The sequence below is a fragment of the Mirounga angustirostris genome, unplaced genomic scaffold (genome assembly GCF_029215605.1).
Source record: "Mirounga angustirostris isolate CCGP_5_RB_7025 unplaced genomic scaffold, mMirAng1.0.hap1 SCAF_1, whole genome shotgun sequence".
Lineage (NCBI taxonomy): Eukaryota > Metazoa > Chordata > Mammalia > Carnivora > Phocidae > Mirounga > Mirounga angustirostris.
The window spans coordinates 202,415,559-202,432,778 of record NW_026991709.1 but is presented as its reverse complement, the minus strand read 5'-3'; the positions used below and the strand labels follow the sequence as shown (position 1 = coordinate 202,432,778).

The window sequence follows — 17,220 nt, the reverse complement described above, 5'->3', positions numbered from 1 at the left end:
CTGCCAAGCCTCCTCAACTGGTTGTTCCGAGACCACCTTTGTAAAGCAACCAGATAGTGCTCAATTAACCCGAGGCACTCTCGCCACCCCTACCGAAGCAACTATCTCAGTCAAACCGCCGGGCGCCACTGGGCAGTGGTTGGGGCGGGACCACGTCCTCGTGCGGCCGCCGCGACGGCGGTTAGAAGCCCCGCCTCCCGCGCGTGCGCGCTAAGTGTTCCGCTGGCCCGCTCGGCTGCGGGCGTCCGGGCGCGGTTGGAGGCGTCCGCGAGGAGCGCGCGCGCCTGCGCCGGCGTCGGGCTCGCGCACGCGCACCTGCGCCGGCGTCGGGCTCGCGCACGCGCACGGCGGCGGCGGCGGCGGCGGTTCCTGCCGGGGGCTGCGAGCGGCGGGCGGCTCCGAGGGGAGCAGCGGCGCTGAGGGGCTCGGCGGCAGCGGCGGCGGCTCGGCACGCGTGGCTCTTGGTCCGGCTCGCGCCGCGGCGGGCGTTTCAACCCGGTTCAGGAGCGTGGGCGCGGCGGCGGCGGCGGCCCGAGGCCTGCGGCCTAGGCCTCAGCGCGGCGGCGGGCTCGAGTGCGGCGCGGAGCCGGCCTGAGGGCCCTACTCGGCGGCACCATGAGCGTGGAGGCGTACGGGCCCAGTTCTCAGACGCTCACCTTCCTGGACACCGAGGAAGCCGAGCTGCTCGGCGCCGACACACAGGGCTCGGAGTTCGAGTTCACCGACTTTACCCTCCCCAGCCAGACGCAGACGCCCCCGGGTGGCCCCGGCGGCCCCGGAGGAGGTGGCGCGGGCGGCCCGGTCGGCGCGGGCGCGGGTTCTGCGGCCGGACAGCTGGACGCGCAGGTGAGCGGCACATGGCGGCGCCGGAAGCCGGGGCCGGGCCTCGGCGCCCGGGAACCTGCCCCGGGTCCCGCACTCTGGCCGGGTTCGGAGTAACCTGTCGCTGGTCCTCCACTCAGGCTCGGCCCGGGCTGACCTTCCCCGGGTCCCCCAATTACGGCCGGGTTCGGAGTAACCTGCCTCGGTTCTCGGTCTCCAGCCGGGCCCGGGGAGACCTGTTTCAAGTCCGGCTCTGGTTGGGTCTGTGTGATTTGCTCAGAATCTGCCTCAGGCTGCGTCTTAGGTCACCTGCCCGAAGTCCCTTCCGGGCGTGTCCGAGGTGACCTGCCCTCGGTCCGTCCCTAGCCAGGTCGGGGGTGACCTGTCTCCGAGTTTCCCTCCTGCTGGGTCCGTGCCCTGCTCAAGCCAGCTCCCGGGGTGGTGATCTACCCCGGTTCCCCCTCTGGCCAATCCGTCCTCCCTGCCCCACCCCCCTACCCCCCTAATCATGCCCACTGAGCTGCGGGTTCAAATTTCCCCGGGCCCAGGGACGCTGGAGAGGGGAGGGTCGAAGCTCCCGGAGCAGAAACGGAATTTTTGCCTCCAGTGGAGAATCCCATACTTGCTGGCTATTAAGATTATTCAAGAGTCAGGTTGGGTTTTGTTTTTCCTCCTTACATTGCCTGTTGCTGAAACCGACCTGTTATGTAATTCCACAGCCCTACCTTGGAAAAGTTAGGTTTGAGTTTGTTCCTCAAGTGGGGCAGTGATAGTGGGTTTTACGTAAGTGGTACTGCCACGTTGGAAAATTTTGTTTTCAATGATGTGAATGTTTAGGGAAAGCTACTTAGGTATTTTAAGTTTGGGTTGTGTTATGGAAAGTATCATGCTCACGCTTCTTGGAAAGCAGCTATGCTCACCGCTATACCACCAACGCCTGCTCACACTTCTTGAACCTAGGTCCCTGCCCTGGAGTGGCAGAGGGGAATGGCAGGGGTCTTGGGCTGGGATCCCTTGTCACAGGGGTCCCTTGGCGTGAGGACCCACTGTCAGGGCTGGGGGAGCCACCTCATCTCAGCCAGAGTGAGCTCAGACTCTGTCCTTGGGGGAGGAGGGTTTGCATTCTAGTTGATTGAGTCACTCCCGTGGGTAGACCACCCACTTGGATTTTCTTTTAGCCCCTAATAGAAGCAGAAAACATTTGACTCATTCTAACCCCAGACTCCTTAAAAATAGACGCCTGATGGGCGGAGCATCAGGGAGAACAGGTGTGTGAGTATGTATGTGTTTTCAGTTTGGTGTACATATGGTGGAGGAAGGTAGAGACTGGGAGAGTTTGCCTGGAGAAGTGAATGAGCTGTTGGAGGCTCATAATAACACCTGTAGTTTCATACTCTGTAGACTTCTCTGTTCCCACAGCTGTAAAAAGGGGGTGTAAGGAGTTTTATTTTTGTTATTTTTAAACATAGATGAAATCTGGACTTATGTTTAGATGGATCAGATAAGCGCTGTCTATAACTTGTGTCCAGTGTGTCCAGAAGGCTGAGGAGAAAGATTTCTCAGTTGAGCGGTGTGCCATGATTCATGGCAGCTCAGGATTGGGAACGGTAATTGTTTTATTGCAAATTTTTTTTTAAACTGTAACTAATATAATACAGCAGCTCTGACTTCTAGTTTTGTTCCTTGCATTCCATTTGCGATTAATTGCAGGGTGTGTCCTTCTCTTTAAGTTGAAATAATCTATTTTTCTGCGCCTGGACACTGAGCTGTATAAAATAAGAGCCTTAAAACTCTCCACCGAAGGTAGATGTTGCAGTTGAGCTCACTTGAGTTCTGATGACATCGAAAAGGTTTATCCTTCCTTGCCTTTAATTAACTCTAATGAGCCACTCACCTGTAGCCTAACTTTTGTGTTTGGGGATTGGGAGTAATATCCTTTGTATTGCAAGAGAAGGCCCTGAATTTGGGGCAGGAAAGTCTGAGTAGAATTGGGAAGTAGAAAAAAGTTGATTATCTCCTGTGCCAGGTGGTAGCATTGGCTGCCTACAACATTTGGGGTTTTTCTTATTTGTCTTTAGGAGTTGGCTGTGTAGCTAACTGTATGATGGGGCTTTCAGAAAGACTCAAAAAACCCATTCTGAATGCGTTTTGATTTTATCTTATTGGGTAAGTGGCTGTGACTTATCAAATGCTGTGCAGCCACCTCTGTTTCACAGCTTTCTGGAGATAGAATTCAGAGACCGTACGGTTTGCCCATTTAGAGTGTACAGTTCAGTACCTTTTAGTATATTCACAGGTGTGCAGCCATCTCCATAATCAATTTTTGGACATTTTCCTCACCTTAAAAAGAAACCCCACACCTCTTAGCCTGTCGGTTCTGCTTTCTCCAACCCCAGGCAACCACTAATCTTAATGTCTCAGGTTTACCTACTGTGGACATTTGATATAAATGACCATGTGTGGTCTTCTGTGTCTGGCTTCTTTCACTGAGCATGTTTTCAAGGTTCATCCATGTTGTAACACGTATCTACTCCCATTTCTTTCTGTGACTGAATAAATTTTCACAGTACAGACAGACCACAATTTGTTTATCCACTTATCTGTTGGTGGATGTTTGGGTTGTTTCCACTTTTAGCTATTATAAACAGTGCTGCTGTGAACATTCGTGTGCAAGTTTCTGTGTGGCTGTAGGTGAGATTGCTGGGTTGTGTGGTAGCTCTGTGTGTAACCCTTCCAGGAGCTGCCAGACTGTTTCCTGACGTGCAGCCACATTTGATAACAGTTTTGTTGAGTTGGTTTTACCTGAAAGTTTGTTTAGAGGCAGAATGTGTGTACCTGCCAGAGTAGGAGAATGGCAGGCAAGGGTGACTCCTGCTGAGCTCTTGAGTCCGTTCAAGTAACATTTATTTTCTTGTATATGAAATAAAACTGGTATTTCTTAAAGCCCTTGAGATCCTGGGATGAAAAGTGCTGACATAGTCCTGCCAAGTGTCCTTAAGATACAAGGGACCATTTTCTTTTGCTTATCTGAGTCTTTTCTGGGCCATTCCCCCACCCCTCAAAGGGCAAGGAAAGGTAATTTCAGAAGCGCTTTGCATAATAGCTGGTGTTACAAACCTTCTGGCCTGCCTAGTTGAATATTTCCTTTTGATGGTCGCTGTTGTCATGTTTTCTTCAAATATGGGAATTATGGTAAAAATCTAAGTTGGGAACACTACCCAGCTTAAAAAAAAAAAAAAGGAATGAACTATTGGTACACACAATGATGTGGATGCATCTCAGAATAATTACATTGAGTAAAAGAAGCACTCTGACAAAAAAAGAGTATATACTCTGTGATTCTGTTCATATAAAGCTCTAGAAAGTGCTAGCTAACTAATAGTAATAGAGAGCAGATCAGTGGTTGGGGGAGGAAGGAAAAAAAGGAGGAAGGGATGACAAAGGGCATAAGGAGACTTGGTGATGGATGTATTCATTATCTTGATTGTGGGTGTTTACATATATTGATGTATGTCAGTTTGTAAAATTGTACACTTTAAACCTGCACTCTTTATTGTATGTCAGTTATACCCCAGTGAAACTTAAAAGAAACACCACACAGAGGTATCACTACCCACTCATAAGAGTGGCTCAAATTTTTTAAAAGGCTGGATGGAAAACCACTTGGAACTTTCATACCTCGCTGGTGGAATGGTTCACACCCACCTCTGTGGCCCAGCAGAGAAACAAAGGCGGTTGTCCCCACGTGAGGCTGTTCTGAGCGTTTATAGCTACTTCATTCATGAGAGCCCCAGACTGGAAACAACGCCAGGGGCCATCAACAGGTAAACAGATAAACAGAGGCTCCTCATCAATTGTAGTTTTTTTAAGTAGGCTCCGTGCCCAGCGTGGGGCTTCAACTCATGACCCTGAGATGAAGAGTTGCTTATTCTACCAGCTGAGCCAGCCTGGTGCCCCCATCAGTTGTAGTCTTGTGTACATACACTTGGGCTTTTTTTTCCTATTTAAGTAGTAAGATACTTGGCTAAAGAGTTGCTACCTAGTCTTCAAAACCATAGTCCTGGCTGCCTTCAGAATTCATCATGGAAGGCTGTCCTTACATATTCATGATCAGCCAGGTAAACAGGTCATCTTCTGCTTACTGGCCTGTAGCTTATGAAGAGGAGGAATGAGTTCGATACAGTCCAGGGGTTCCTGAAAGTGGTGAGTTTAAAATTTGAGTGGGACTTTTTCCATCTGGTTTTGTGAACACTCAGTTCAGCTGTGATATAAGCACACCTTGAGAAAATTGGAGATAAGACGCTGGTAACCTTGCAGGAGCTCTGGCAAGTGTTTGTCCGGCACTTTCCCCTTATTGGATTTCCCGGGTTTGTTTCCAAATGGCTAGGACTCTCTGGGCAGTCAGGGGAGAGAAAGGGTTTCTGTGTCAGTCACATAAGTGAAATGACTTCTTACCTTATTTACCCCAATTTCTTAACCCAGATTCAGTATGATTGGGGGCAAAGTTAACACTAGTACAATATCAATATTAACTTAAAAAGTTCTCTTTCCAGCTCTCACAACGAAAGAAAAGGAGGCATTTCTTCTAGTAGCTTTATTGAGGTATGATCACATACTATAGAGTTTCTTGTTTGTATGTGTGCAATTCAGTGTTTCGTAGTAAATTTGGGGAGTTGTTCGATCATCCCCCAGTTGTTCATTGTCTTTGATTCTCCTTCACTCTTCTTTTTCTTTCCTTCTCCTTCATTTTTGCTCCTGTTAATCTTTGTAGTGTCTCTTCAGCAGCTCTAATGTAGGGAAATGGAGTGACCCCGTGCTCAGCTACTCCCAGTCACATGTTGGGGAGATTCACCACCCTTGTGCTGGGCCCTCCACTTGAGTTCAGAGTCAGGAACTGAGACCTGGCCACACTGCTTTCAGGGTGAGCCTGGGAGCCCTCATATATCTGTTCATGTTTCCTTTTGTCCCCACTCTATAGGCTGTCAGGCCAACCTCTTCGGCCCGGTCCTTGGCTCTTGGCCCTCTCAGCAGTTCCTGCTTCCTTGCCTTGCTGTGCTCTCTGAGCGCTGGGGGTCAAAGTGAATCCTTTGCCATCCGTAACTGTTTTGTTAGAAATGACAGGTGCTGCCCAGACTGCAGTTGACCTTAGGGATCATGAGGGCCCAGAAGAGGGAGTGGTTTGTCCTGCACAGGGAAAGCCTTTGTGAGTAGTGGTCCTCGAGTTGTTCAGGAAGGCATGCCTGCTAGGCAGAGGGGTGGGCACGGGACACTACACTTGGCTTGAGGTAGAGGGAGAGTGGGGGCAGGCACAGGCTGGTATGCCATGCCATGGGGCTCGGGCTGGATCCTGGAGCCTCATGGAGCTGCTGGAGGGCGCCGTGACCTCAGTTGAGAGGAAGGGCCCTTAGATTCAGGTAGACCTGGCAGAGTGTGGACGAGGCCAGAGGGGAGCTCAAGCAGAGTGCATGATGCTCAGACATGTGCCCCTGCGCACTATGCGTGTGTGTACCTGTGAGAGTGTGAACTGCCACAGTACCAGGCCACCAGAGTGGCCACTCCTCCTGGGATGTGTTCACTGCACTGGATACCCTGTTGGCCCTGAGTCCTCAGAGGAATTATGGCTGGAGCAGACACGAGTTCCTGTCTGTGGTTTTCATCAGGGCCCATGATCCCCCAAGGGTGAGGCAGGGCTCCCCTCTGATGGGAGGTATGGGTGAGGGTGGTGCTGGTTAGCAGAGCCTTTGGAGGCCCTGCCCTGAGAGGAAGGGCAAGAGGCCCCAGCAGAGTAGCATGCATGGAGGCTGGAGGGGGCAGATGCTGGGCAGTGGCTCTCAGCTGAGGGGCAGTTGGGGTTGTCACCCTGGCAGGGTGGCAGGGTGGTCTTTCAGTGATGTGCGGTAGTCCTGACCACAGAGAAGGGTCATGACACCTCGCTCTGCTCAGTGGGACCCAAAACAGAGCGTGGCCTGGAAGGTGCAAAAGGGCAGTGAGTCTGGCTGAGTCTTCGGTGTTTCTTTCCAAGTCTCAGGGTCACGCTCTCAGGAGGACTTTGAACTCTTCTTGCCAGAGGAGGTTTCCTTGAGAGCAGAACCCTCCTTCCTCTGATAAACACCAGGATCCTGGGTCCTGGGACCCCATGCCTGGGAAAGGGTCATTGTGCCGTTTATATATGTTGGTCTGGTAGCACCTTGTGAGCTGGCCTACCGAGCCAAGCCAGATCCCTGCAGACTGTTGCCAGGATGGCTTCTAGACATAGGCTGCTTGCTGAACTCTGTGGGCAGCCATTTGTCACAACTGAGGACGGCACCTTCCTGTCTGCTTAGCTCCTTGCAGAACTCAGCTGCCAGGGATGACAGTGAATCTGGGGAGGTGGCTCTCCTTATCCTGGATTGGAAGGCGTTTGGTCAGAGCTGTGCTTGTTTTCCATTACTCTTTTTGAGTGCATGGCTCCACAGAGTTAGCCCAGATCCCAGGAGGCCACCTCGTCCATCTGTATTGTGTAAAAATGTTGGTTATGAATTCTCTGTAAATAAAACAAACCCTGACCATCCATCTCCTCAATTCAGCAGTTGTGAAGATTTTCTTCTCCCCCTTTCTTTTCATTGCCGAAGAGTTCTAAAGCAAATCCAGCTTGTCATTTCACCCTTCCTTCTGAGCTTGAGCCATATGAGTTAGTGATACTCAGTCATTTTGACTTATCATATTTAGTATGCATTTCTAGAAACAAAAGGCATCTTTCTGTCATAGTACTGCTGTTGTCGGATGAACAGCACCAACAGTTTTTTGGGATCGTCTAATACGTGGGGCTTCTCTTTCTCCACAATCAGATTCTTCACTCGTCAGAAAATGTCTTGGCTTGGTCTGGTCCCCTGTGAGGTCTGCGTTAATGTGATTGTCTTGTCTCCTGGTCCTGCTCTCCAGGGCAGCCCCTCCCTCTTCCTTTCATGCTCCTGAGCTGGGGTTCAGTCTGGGTCATTGTCCTGTGATGTATCCTGGTTTTTGGATTGAGCCCCCCATCACATTCCAGCCTTTATGTTTTTGGAGAGAAAAGCGTCACACCCTGGCTTCTCCCTGCAGGTGTGGAGTGGGCTCCTTTGAGAGTGGTGATCCCAGGACTGGGCAGGTAGGGACAGCCCAGGACGAGCTGGGGATGCTTTGGACACGTCAGGGATACTTTGAGCATTGAAATGGAACCGTAGGGCTGGACTCTGCATGCTGACCAGAAAAAGGGTCCGCTGTAAAGGGAGAGGCCGGTGAAGATCCTTTTCTTTTCTTTCTTTTCTTTTTTTTTTTCCTTGAAGATTTATTTATTTGTCAGACTGAACATAAGCAGGGAGAGGGGCAAAGGAGGAGAGAGAAGCAGGCTCCCAGCTCAGCAGGAAGCCCGATGTGGGGCTCGATCCCAGGACCCTAGGATCATAACCTGAGCCGAAGGCAGATGCTTAACTGACTGAGCCACCCAGGTGTCCCTGAAGATCCTTTTCATCCAGAACCTGGGGACCACTCTCTCTTTTTTTTTTTTTTTTTAAAGATTTTATTTATTTGAGAGAGAGCACATGAGAGGGGGGAGGGTCAGAGGGAGAAGCAGACTCCCTGCCGAGCAGGGAGCCCGATGCGGGACTCGATCCAGGGACTCCAGGATCATGACCTGAGCTGAAGGCAGTCGCTTAACCAACTGAGCCACCCAGGCGCCCTGGGGACCACTCTCTTGAGTGGGACCGTGTGACATCTTTGTAGGTCAGAAATGGTTGAATCTCAGCCGATATATCTGGTTAAAACTAATGAATTAAAGAAGGCTAAAGAGACATCACAAGTAACGTGTTATATAGGTCTTGAATGTAAAAAACTATAAGACATTATTAGGATGTTGGGGAATTGTGACTGTGCTTATTAGATAGCAGTATTCTGTCAGTTTCATCAGTATTATTCCTGAGTGGGAGGCTTGTGATTATGTGGAGAAAATGCTTGTCCTGGGGCCCATGACTCTGAAATGGATGGGGAAAATAAGTGTGTGTGTGTGTGTGTGTGTGTGTGCACGCGCACAAAGGGGGAGAACAAGCATGGCAAAATGGGAGTGGCTGGTGGATACAGGTGACAGATGTGTGAGTTGTTCACCCTCTGTAGTTTTGAAACTTTCTCAAAAGCTGGGGGGGAGGCCAGAACTTCTGTTAGCCTTTTCCTGAGGTGAGGCTCAGAGGCTCTGCCACTCCCCTCTGCCTTGGGCCACACTGAGGGAAAGGTGATTTCCCACTCTTTTTATTTAAACCTTGGGATAAAAGAATATTTAATGAGTTATTTTACATCCCAGTCTTTAGGTTTTTGGATGTGAAGATATAGCCTACGCTATGAGGACCTCCTGGGGGTTGGGCTCATTTCTAGGTGTTGGGGTGATAGCAGGGACTTCTGCCCTGGGGCCCCACAGATGGGGCCAGGGGAGGCCTTCCTGGGAGATGCCCTGTGCACTGAGACCCAAAGGACAAAGAGCCAGCTGTGCAGAAGCCAGGGGACAGTGAGTGGAAAGGCCGTGGGGCACTGGCAGACTGAGGGACTGTGAAAGGTCCCATTTCTTCCTGAGTGGTACAGTGCTTATGAGGTTTGGAGTAAAAATCTGTGGTCTAAAAGTTCTTACCAGCACATTTAGAAGTAATTTTTGAATTTTCATGCTTTTCCTCTGTGGGTCTGAAATGACCTCTCTTCCTGCTACTCTGATGTGCACAGTCTGAGTTCTGTACTCGGTTGTATGAAACTGTCCCTGGGCAGAGAATGTCGGCAGGCCTTGATCAGCTCAGCAGCTCATAGATGTACTTCAAATAGTACTCAGAGCAGAGGTGTAGAGGGAATCATTTCCTCAGTGATGTGGTGCCTGGGGGTGGGCTCTGTATTCCGGGGGGGGGGGGGGGGGTCCTGCCCCTCAGCCTAGCCGGCGCCAGGGGTCCTGGCTGGAAGTGAGAGGTTGATAACCTCAGAGGACCTCAGTCCTGTACTGGCCAAGGACAAGGACCCTTCAGTCCTCCCGTCGTGTCACCTGGCACTGGTTGTGGACCTTCTCTGTGCCGGGCACTCTCTAGTGCTTTGTTTTAACTAATTATAGTTTCTAAGGTCAAATGCATTTTTGAAGTTAATGTTTATCTTAAAACTTCCCAGAGAGTAGAACCCAGCAATAGAAGTCAGTTTGTGTTGTGGCCAGATCATAGCTGGGCAGGAGTGGGGCTGAGTGGGAGCTGGGAGTGGGGTTGGGGGTGTAGGGGGTGGTGCATGTACACGTTTCCCAACCAGGGGGCTAGGGGGCTTCTGGGCCTTGGGAAATCTGGACTCTTCTCTCCAGCCTCCCCAGCTTCAGTGGAGGTGCGGAGAGTCTACCTGACCTTGTATCTGTATCATACTGTCTCCCAAGAGTTCTGAGAGCAGACCTAAATTTCCTGCCCCTTATTAACCTGAAGGGGTAAGTGTGGTGCAGGGAGGGTCCCCACATGGCTGGTCAGGATGTGTGCTCTGCTGGGTCAAGCCTCCCCCTGGTGATGGGAGGTGAACTGTGGGATCTGAGGCCCAGATGAGGCAGGAATGGGTTGAAAGAGGGCATCTGGGTGGTGTGTACTTTTCTATATTACTCTATGTACTAGTTTTGATATTTCAGGAAAGTAAAGGTTCAGGTATCACCAAGGGCATTTATTTATACGTAAAAGCTTATGCAACCTGATAAAAAATTTTACGAGTTGTTCTAGGCAAGGAATCTGTAAACATTTTCTTAAAGGACTCAATAGTAAATATTCTAGACTTTGTGGGACAAGAAGCAAAATTGAGGATAATCCAACCATTTAAAAATATAAGTACTGTTCTGAGCTTGGGGGGTGGGGGCCCGCGAGCTGATTCCTACTGGACTACCTTCTTAGCCCTCTGGTGTTCCTGGGTTTTAAGGTGTTTTTCTGCTTAGATTAGATTGGAAAAGTAGCACATTTCTCTCTGGAAAGATGAAAGCTGATCAGAGTTAAGTCATAAAAGGTATCAATACCCATTTATCTAAGCTCAGAGTACCAGATCTATGGAAAGAATAGTTTCAGATCAAGTAAAAAGAAGTGCGAGTTTCATATTATTCTTAAAAACATTGTTATCTCAAATACTTGAGAAACCAATTTATTGAGTTTAAGGGGTCACAGATGTCGATTTCTAATTGCTGCCTTCTGTGGTGTGATATGTATACTTCCTTCACTGCCATAAGGTAAAATCCAGGTGCCCTAACTTGGCTACACACTTTCAGGAAGCCAACGTGTGTGTGCCTGGGCACAGTCACACCAGGAGTGGTGTCAGGAGAAGCGTTGGGAAACAGAGGTGACTTTTTAAAGTGATAGCCAGCTATCAGAATTTCAGAGCACAACTCAAAAAATCTAACAGTCGATTAAAAATGGGCAAAGGACTTCAATAGACATTTTTCCGAAGAAGATATGCAGGTGGCCAACAAACCCATAAAGAGATGGCTTGGTTTCATTAGCTATCAGAGAAATTCAGGTCAGAACCACAATGAGATATCAGGTGGCATTCATTAGAATGGCTATTTAAAAACAAACAAACAAAAATGATAATGAGTATCGATGAGGCTGTGGAGAAGTTGGAATCCTTGTGCACTGTGGGTGGGAATGGAGAATGGTGTAGCCTCTATGGAAAATCCTATGGCAGTTTCTTAAAAAAGTTAAACAGAGAATTACCATAAGATGTAGCAAGCCCACTTCTGGGCATATCCCCAAAAGAATGGAAAGTGGGGACTTGGTATTTGTATACCATGTTCACAGCAGCCAAAAGGTGGAAGAAACCCAAGTGCCCACTGAAGAATAAATGGATAAACAAAATGTGTATCTATACAGTGAAATGTTATTCAGCCTTAAAAAAGGACTTTTTTTTTTTTTTTGAGAGAGAGCCTGTATGTGCGGCGGCGGTGGGGGGCAGATGGAAAGGGAGAGAGAATCTCAGGCAGGCTGCACACCCAGCTCGGAGCCCGATGTGGGGCTTGATCTCACAACCCTGAGATTATGACCTGAGCTGAAGTCGAGAGTCAGATGCTTAACTGACAGAGCCACCCAGGTGCCCCCAGCCTTCAAAAAGGAAATTCTGGGGCACCTGGGTGGCTCAGTCGTTAAGCGTCTGCCTTTGGCTTAGGTCGTGATCCCGGGGTCCTGGGATCGAGCTCCGCATTGGGCTCCCTGCTCATCAGGAAGCCTGCTTCTCTCTCTCCTGCTCCCCCTGCTTGTGTTCCTGCTCTCGCTCTATCTCTGTCAAATAAATAAATAAAATCTTTAAAAAAAAAAAAAAAAGAAATTCTGACACCCGCTACAGCATGGATGAACCTTGAGGACATTATGCTATGTGAAGTAAGCCAGTCACAAAAAGACAAATACTATGAGACTATTTATATGGTGTCTCTAGGATAGTTAGATTCACAGAGACAGAAAGTAGAACGGTGGGAGACAGGGGCTAGGGGAGGGGAATGAGGAGTTGGTGTTTAATGGGGACAGAGTTTCAGTTTGGGAAGATGAAAAAGTGCTGGAGATGCGTGGTGGTGATGGTTGCAAAATAATATGAATGTGTTTAATGCCACTGAGCTGTACACTTAAAAATAGTTACAATGGTACATTTTTTTAAAAAAAGATTTATTTATTTGACAGAGCGAGAGAGGGAACACGAGCAGGGGGAGTGGGAGAGGGAGAAGCAGGCTTCCCGCGGAGCAGGGAGCCCGACGTGGGGCTCGATCCCAGGACTCTGGGATCATGACCTGAGCCGAAGGCAGACACTTAACGACTGAGCCACCCAGGCGCCCCACAATGGTACATTTTATATTGTGTGTATTTTACCACAGTTTTAAAAAGAGATCAGGGATTCATAAAGAAATGCTTGTAATTATGTTATAGCACCATCTTCTTTGCATTAAAATCCAAAAGTTGATTTTGATTTTTCTTTGGGGAAAAAAACCTTTTTTCCCCCCAAACAAAGCGCAGTTTTCTTGCATTTAAGTTGGTTGTTGCCTACATGAAAAAAGTACGTTAAAGTAGTGGCAGAAGCTGTGAAATGGTGGTCTGGTCTGGGCTGACCCCCTACTTAAAACCCAAATTTACCCCTGCAATTTCCAGAATGCCCCCTAGGGGGCAATGCACCCCCAATTCCTGCCTCCCCCCCTCCTCAAATGAACTGCTGTCTTTTTTTTTTTTTAAGATTTTATTTATTTATTTGAGAGAGAATGAGAGAGAGCGCGCACATGAGAGGGGGGAGGGTCAGAGGGAGAAGCAGGCTCCCCGCCGAGCAGGGAGCCCAATGCGGGACTCGATCCTGGGACTCCAGGATCATGACCTGAGCCGAAGGCAGTCGTTTAACCAACTGAGCCACCCAGGCACCCTTTTTTTTTTTTTTTTAAGATTTTATTTATTTATTTGACAGAGACACAGTGAGAGAGGGAACACAAGCAGGGGGAGTGGGAGAGGGAGAAGCAGGCTTCCTGCAGAGCAGGGAGCCCAATGCCGGGCTTGATCCCAGGACCCTGGGACCATGACCTGAGCCGAAGGCAGACCCTTAACCATCTGAGCCACCCAGGCGCCCCCCCCCCCCTTTTTTTTAAGATTTTATTTACTTATTTATTAGAGTGCAGTTCTCAAGCAGGGGAGGGGGAGGGAGAGGAAGAGGGAAAGAATCCCAAGCTGAGTCAGCAGCGGGGGTGGGGGGTGGGGTATAAAGCTCTATCCCACCACCTTGAGATCATGACCTGAGCTGAAACCAAGAATCCGAGGTTCAACCCACTGAGCCACGCAGGAGTCCCTGAACTGCTGTCTTTAGAATCTTCCAGGTGACTTGGCTGGAGCAGTGGAGAGGGAAGGGTCCTGTGGGCACTGCTGGCCTGAGCTGCACTGGCCTGAGCCGGCCCCACATGGCACGGCTCTAGGTGGCAGGGGCTCTTTGAGGGCAAGGGCCAGTGTCTGATCCTCTCTCACAGTTCAGAAAAACCTAGTGCCTGCCCTGGGGCTCCTGTCATTCCTCCCTGCCCTCATCACCACTCCACGCCCTTGCTGCCTGACCGAGCCTCATATGGGAGATGTGTCATCCCCACAGGAGGGGGGGGGGAATGACAAGGACTATTAACTGCCACCCGAGGTTCCTGGGGATGGCTTTAGGAATGCCCCTCTCTGGTGAGCTGAATCTGTGTGCCTCTGAATGGACTTGTGAGCTCAGAAGTGCCCGTGAAATTCATGGGTATTGTTAAAGTTGCCTGTTTGTATGTTTTTGCTGTTGTAACCTATAAAAGGTAATACATGTAGTAAGGTTATAGCCTGAGTTCAGAAGGTTATCCTAAACATTGAACTTCTAATTCATAATGAAGAAGGGCTGCCTTCTAGAGAGGGAAACTGGCAGTGAAGGAAGTATGTTGACTAACGAGGGAACTGCTCTCTCACATTTCCAGTGGACACAACCTTTACTTTTGGCTTAGGCTTTGGCAGGAACCTTCACTCTGGTGGGATTCCAGGCCGTCTGGCCTGACATTGTGCAGCTGTCCCCAGAGGGGATTGCAACTGCTTTGTAAAAAGTCATCTTGCTCCTTGTGCCCCCACCCCCCCCATCATGGGAACGAAGCGTCTTCTTCAGCATCCTGGTTTGGTCATGGCTCTTTGACCAGGTGGGGTTGGACCTGGATATGCAGGAGGCAGGGTGGATGACCTACGCCACCAGCACCCTGTTTTTGGCTAGGTAGGTTTAAGAGGGAGGTGGAGAGTGTGAAAAGTCCAATCAGAAGAAGCTGAACTCTCGAAGTGGAGAGCAGGCCAGCGCTTCTTGGGAAGGTCGCCGTGGCTGCTCGTTTGGGGAGAACCCATGTGCCTCGTCTAAGGCCCGAGAGCTGCAGCCTTGCGTGGTAATGGTGCTATTCTGCTGTAGGTTGGTGGACCAGAGGGCATTCTGCAGAATGGGGCCGTGGATGACAGCGTGGCCAAGACCAGCCAGTTGTTGGCTGAGTTGAACTTTGAAGAAGATGAAGAAGATACTTACTACACGAAGGATCTCCCTGTGCATGCCTGCAGGTAAGTGCCGATGGTGGAGGCGCAGACTTACCTCCCAGAGCTCTTGCATTCTTGAGTGGGTTTGCTGGCTTTAGAAGCCCATCTAAGATGAGGGACTGTGACGTGGTATTACAAAATAAGGTTCTTCAGGCCAATGTATACATAGTCCTTGTTACTGGGCAGGAGGGTGGGATCAGCCCCCTCTGATACCCCTGATTCACCCAGAGGGTAGGGGAGAGGCTCCCCTTCTCTGCCTTCTCTTAGGTCCTGGTGGTTCCCGGTACCTGTCCCACTCACTCATTCAAAACAAACTCACATTTGGTGAGGACTTCGGTTCAGAGGGTAAACAGCAGCTAAGATTTCTTTTACAAAGAGATGAATGTAGGGTACTTTAAAATATCTGCCTCTCTGATGTGTTCAAAATTCCCGAAAAATTGGAATTGAATAGTCCGTGGATAGAACTGCTTTTGGCCAAATTTGGAATTCTCATTTAGAGCAGGACCCATCGCTTGTATTTGGACCCTTAATATTGGACTTCTTACTTTTCTGTTACACGTACACAAGGAAATTGAAACCAAAAGAGATGAATTGATTTTGTTCAGGACACCTGGCCAGTCAGGGCCACTTTGGGCCTGGGCCATGACACTGTCTTGCTGGCCTCCCAGGCACACTGCCCCTCCGAAGTCTGTGCCCACCACAGAACAGAGTGCTGCTTCTTTCCCTGCTCTGTGGGGAGACCTTTTTTTTTTTTTGAACTTTATTTTGGCTTTCTGTTTTTAACTTTATTTTGGCTCTTTTCTCACTTGTTTAAAATCTTTTTACATATGTGTTAGTGATGTGTTAGTGTTCTGTTATCTACACATTTGCCGGTGAAGTGGTTCTAGTAAAGCTGCAGGTGCTTAATGTTTGCACACCCCCTCACCCGCCCAGCTGTCCCCATGGTGTGGGGTATTGGGGGAAGGTTCTTGTCTGGAGCACATTCTAGTTTGAGACTGAGGCTTGGCTTCATACACATTCAGAACTCTGTGGCGAGCCGGGTTTTGTTTTTGATGTGTTGATTTTCAGAAGAATGAGGCTGGGGGCTCTCTTGAGGTGCTCCTTGCAAGCTTGAGCTCAGTCTGTACCCGCACCCGGAGACCCTCTGCTGCTGGGTCTGAGCTCCCGAGTGTTCCCGGGAGCATGGCGCCCTCTGCCGGAGAGTGGAGCGCCTTGTGAACGCAGTGTGGTCACAGCCTGACTCTTGTGTGCCCAGAGCCAGGGATGCTGATTTCCCTGCTTATAAGTCACGGTTTCTGAAACTTAAGGCCAAAGTGGGGTGGCTAAGGGTTGCTTTGGGGCATCAGACCTCTGTTGTTGGGTTCCCCTGGTACCTTCCACAGCTCTTATCCCCCACCTGGCAGGGGCTTTGCTGTTGCCTAGGGCCTCTCTCGGGAACCCCCACAGCACCCTGTACCCTTTCCTTGCATTTGCAGGGTCAGGAAGCCTCTGCAGTTTAACTGATTGGATTTTGCTAGTGGGATCATTGGGTTTGAGTATGTGTTTAATGAAAAATTTTAAAATGTTGTAAGAGGAAAGAATTTTACATCCTGCCAAATTAAAACCAGAGAGAGACCTTCCAGCTTTAACTGTTGATGTTTTGACTTTTTTAGTTACTGCGGAATACACGATCCTGCTTGCGTGGTTTACTGTAACACCAGCAAGAAGTGGTTCTGTAACGGGCGTGGAAATACTTCTGGCAGGTAGATAATCAGACGGTGCATGTGTCTTTAATCAGTGCTGTGCTCAGATTTGTGTGTAAATTATGGAAATGTTGAAGCGAAAGCACAATATAAAATCACGCTAACAAACCTGGTTTTTTCCCTCCTCTGTGACTGGTTTAACTTGAAACAGATGGTGGTGTGTGAATGCCTTAATGTATTTACCCTTGATTTATTCTCTGTGGTTCTTTTTATTATGCAAGTAGGGTTGGCTTAATTCTCGTTCCCAGTTTTTATTTATATTTTCCTGCAAGAAGAGCTCCTGGCACGCCCGTTCATCTTCATTACTGGGTGCCTGAGGAGGATGTTCCCAAGACAGTAATGGGCATCCATGGGAGCCGCTTCCTGAGAAGGCTCCCTCTGGCCTTAGCTCATCGGAGCAGTCCTGAGGCTAATACGGGCCAGATCCTGAATCATCGGATTAAATTAAGTTCACTTGACCGTCGTCTCTGGGCTTCCCTTCCTGCTGTTGATCAGCAGCAGCTGTGACTGGGTCTCTTGTTTTGTGTTTTGTGTTTGGGGTGAGACCAGTTTTGTGCTGGGGCTTGGATTCCAGGGGAGAATCCAGTGCTGGTGGCTCCTCCAGAGCTGCCGTGGTGTGTGACAGCTCACGA

At 49.5% G+C, this 17,220-nt stretch overlaps 1 protein-coding gene across 3 annotated transcripts in view; it reads left to right on the top strand.

Moving 5' to 3' along the window:
• The first annotated feature begins 340 nt into the window (after positions 1-340).
• UPF1 (UPF1 RNA helicase and ATPase) overlaps positions 341-17,220 on the top strand; it is a 36,681-nt gene continuing 19,801 nt past the window's right edge. For all 3 annotated transcript variants that reach the window (XR_010413602.1, XM_045862673.3, XM_045862672.3), the window contains exons 1-3: positions 341-846; positions 14,728-14,870; positions 16,499-16,588. Coding sequence is in view for 2 of the 3 variants with exons in the window: in XM_045862673.3 (XP_045718629.1) it covers positions 616-846; positions 14,728-14,870; positions 16,499-16,588 (464 nt within the window). In the remaining variant the exon portion in view is untranslated. The remainder of the gene's footprint in view (positions 847-14,727; positions 14,871-16,498; positions 16,589-17,220) is intronic.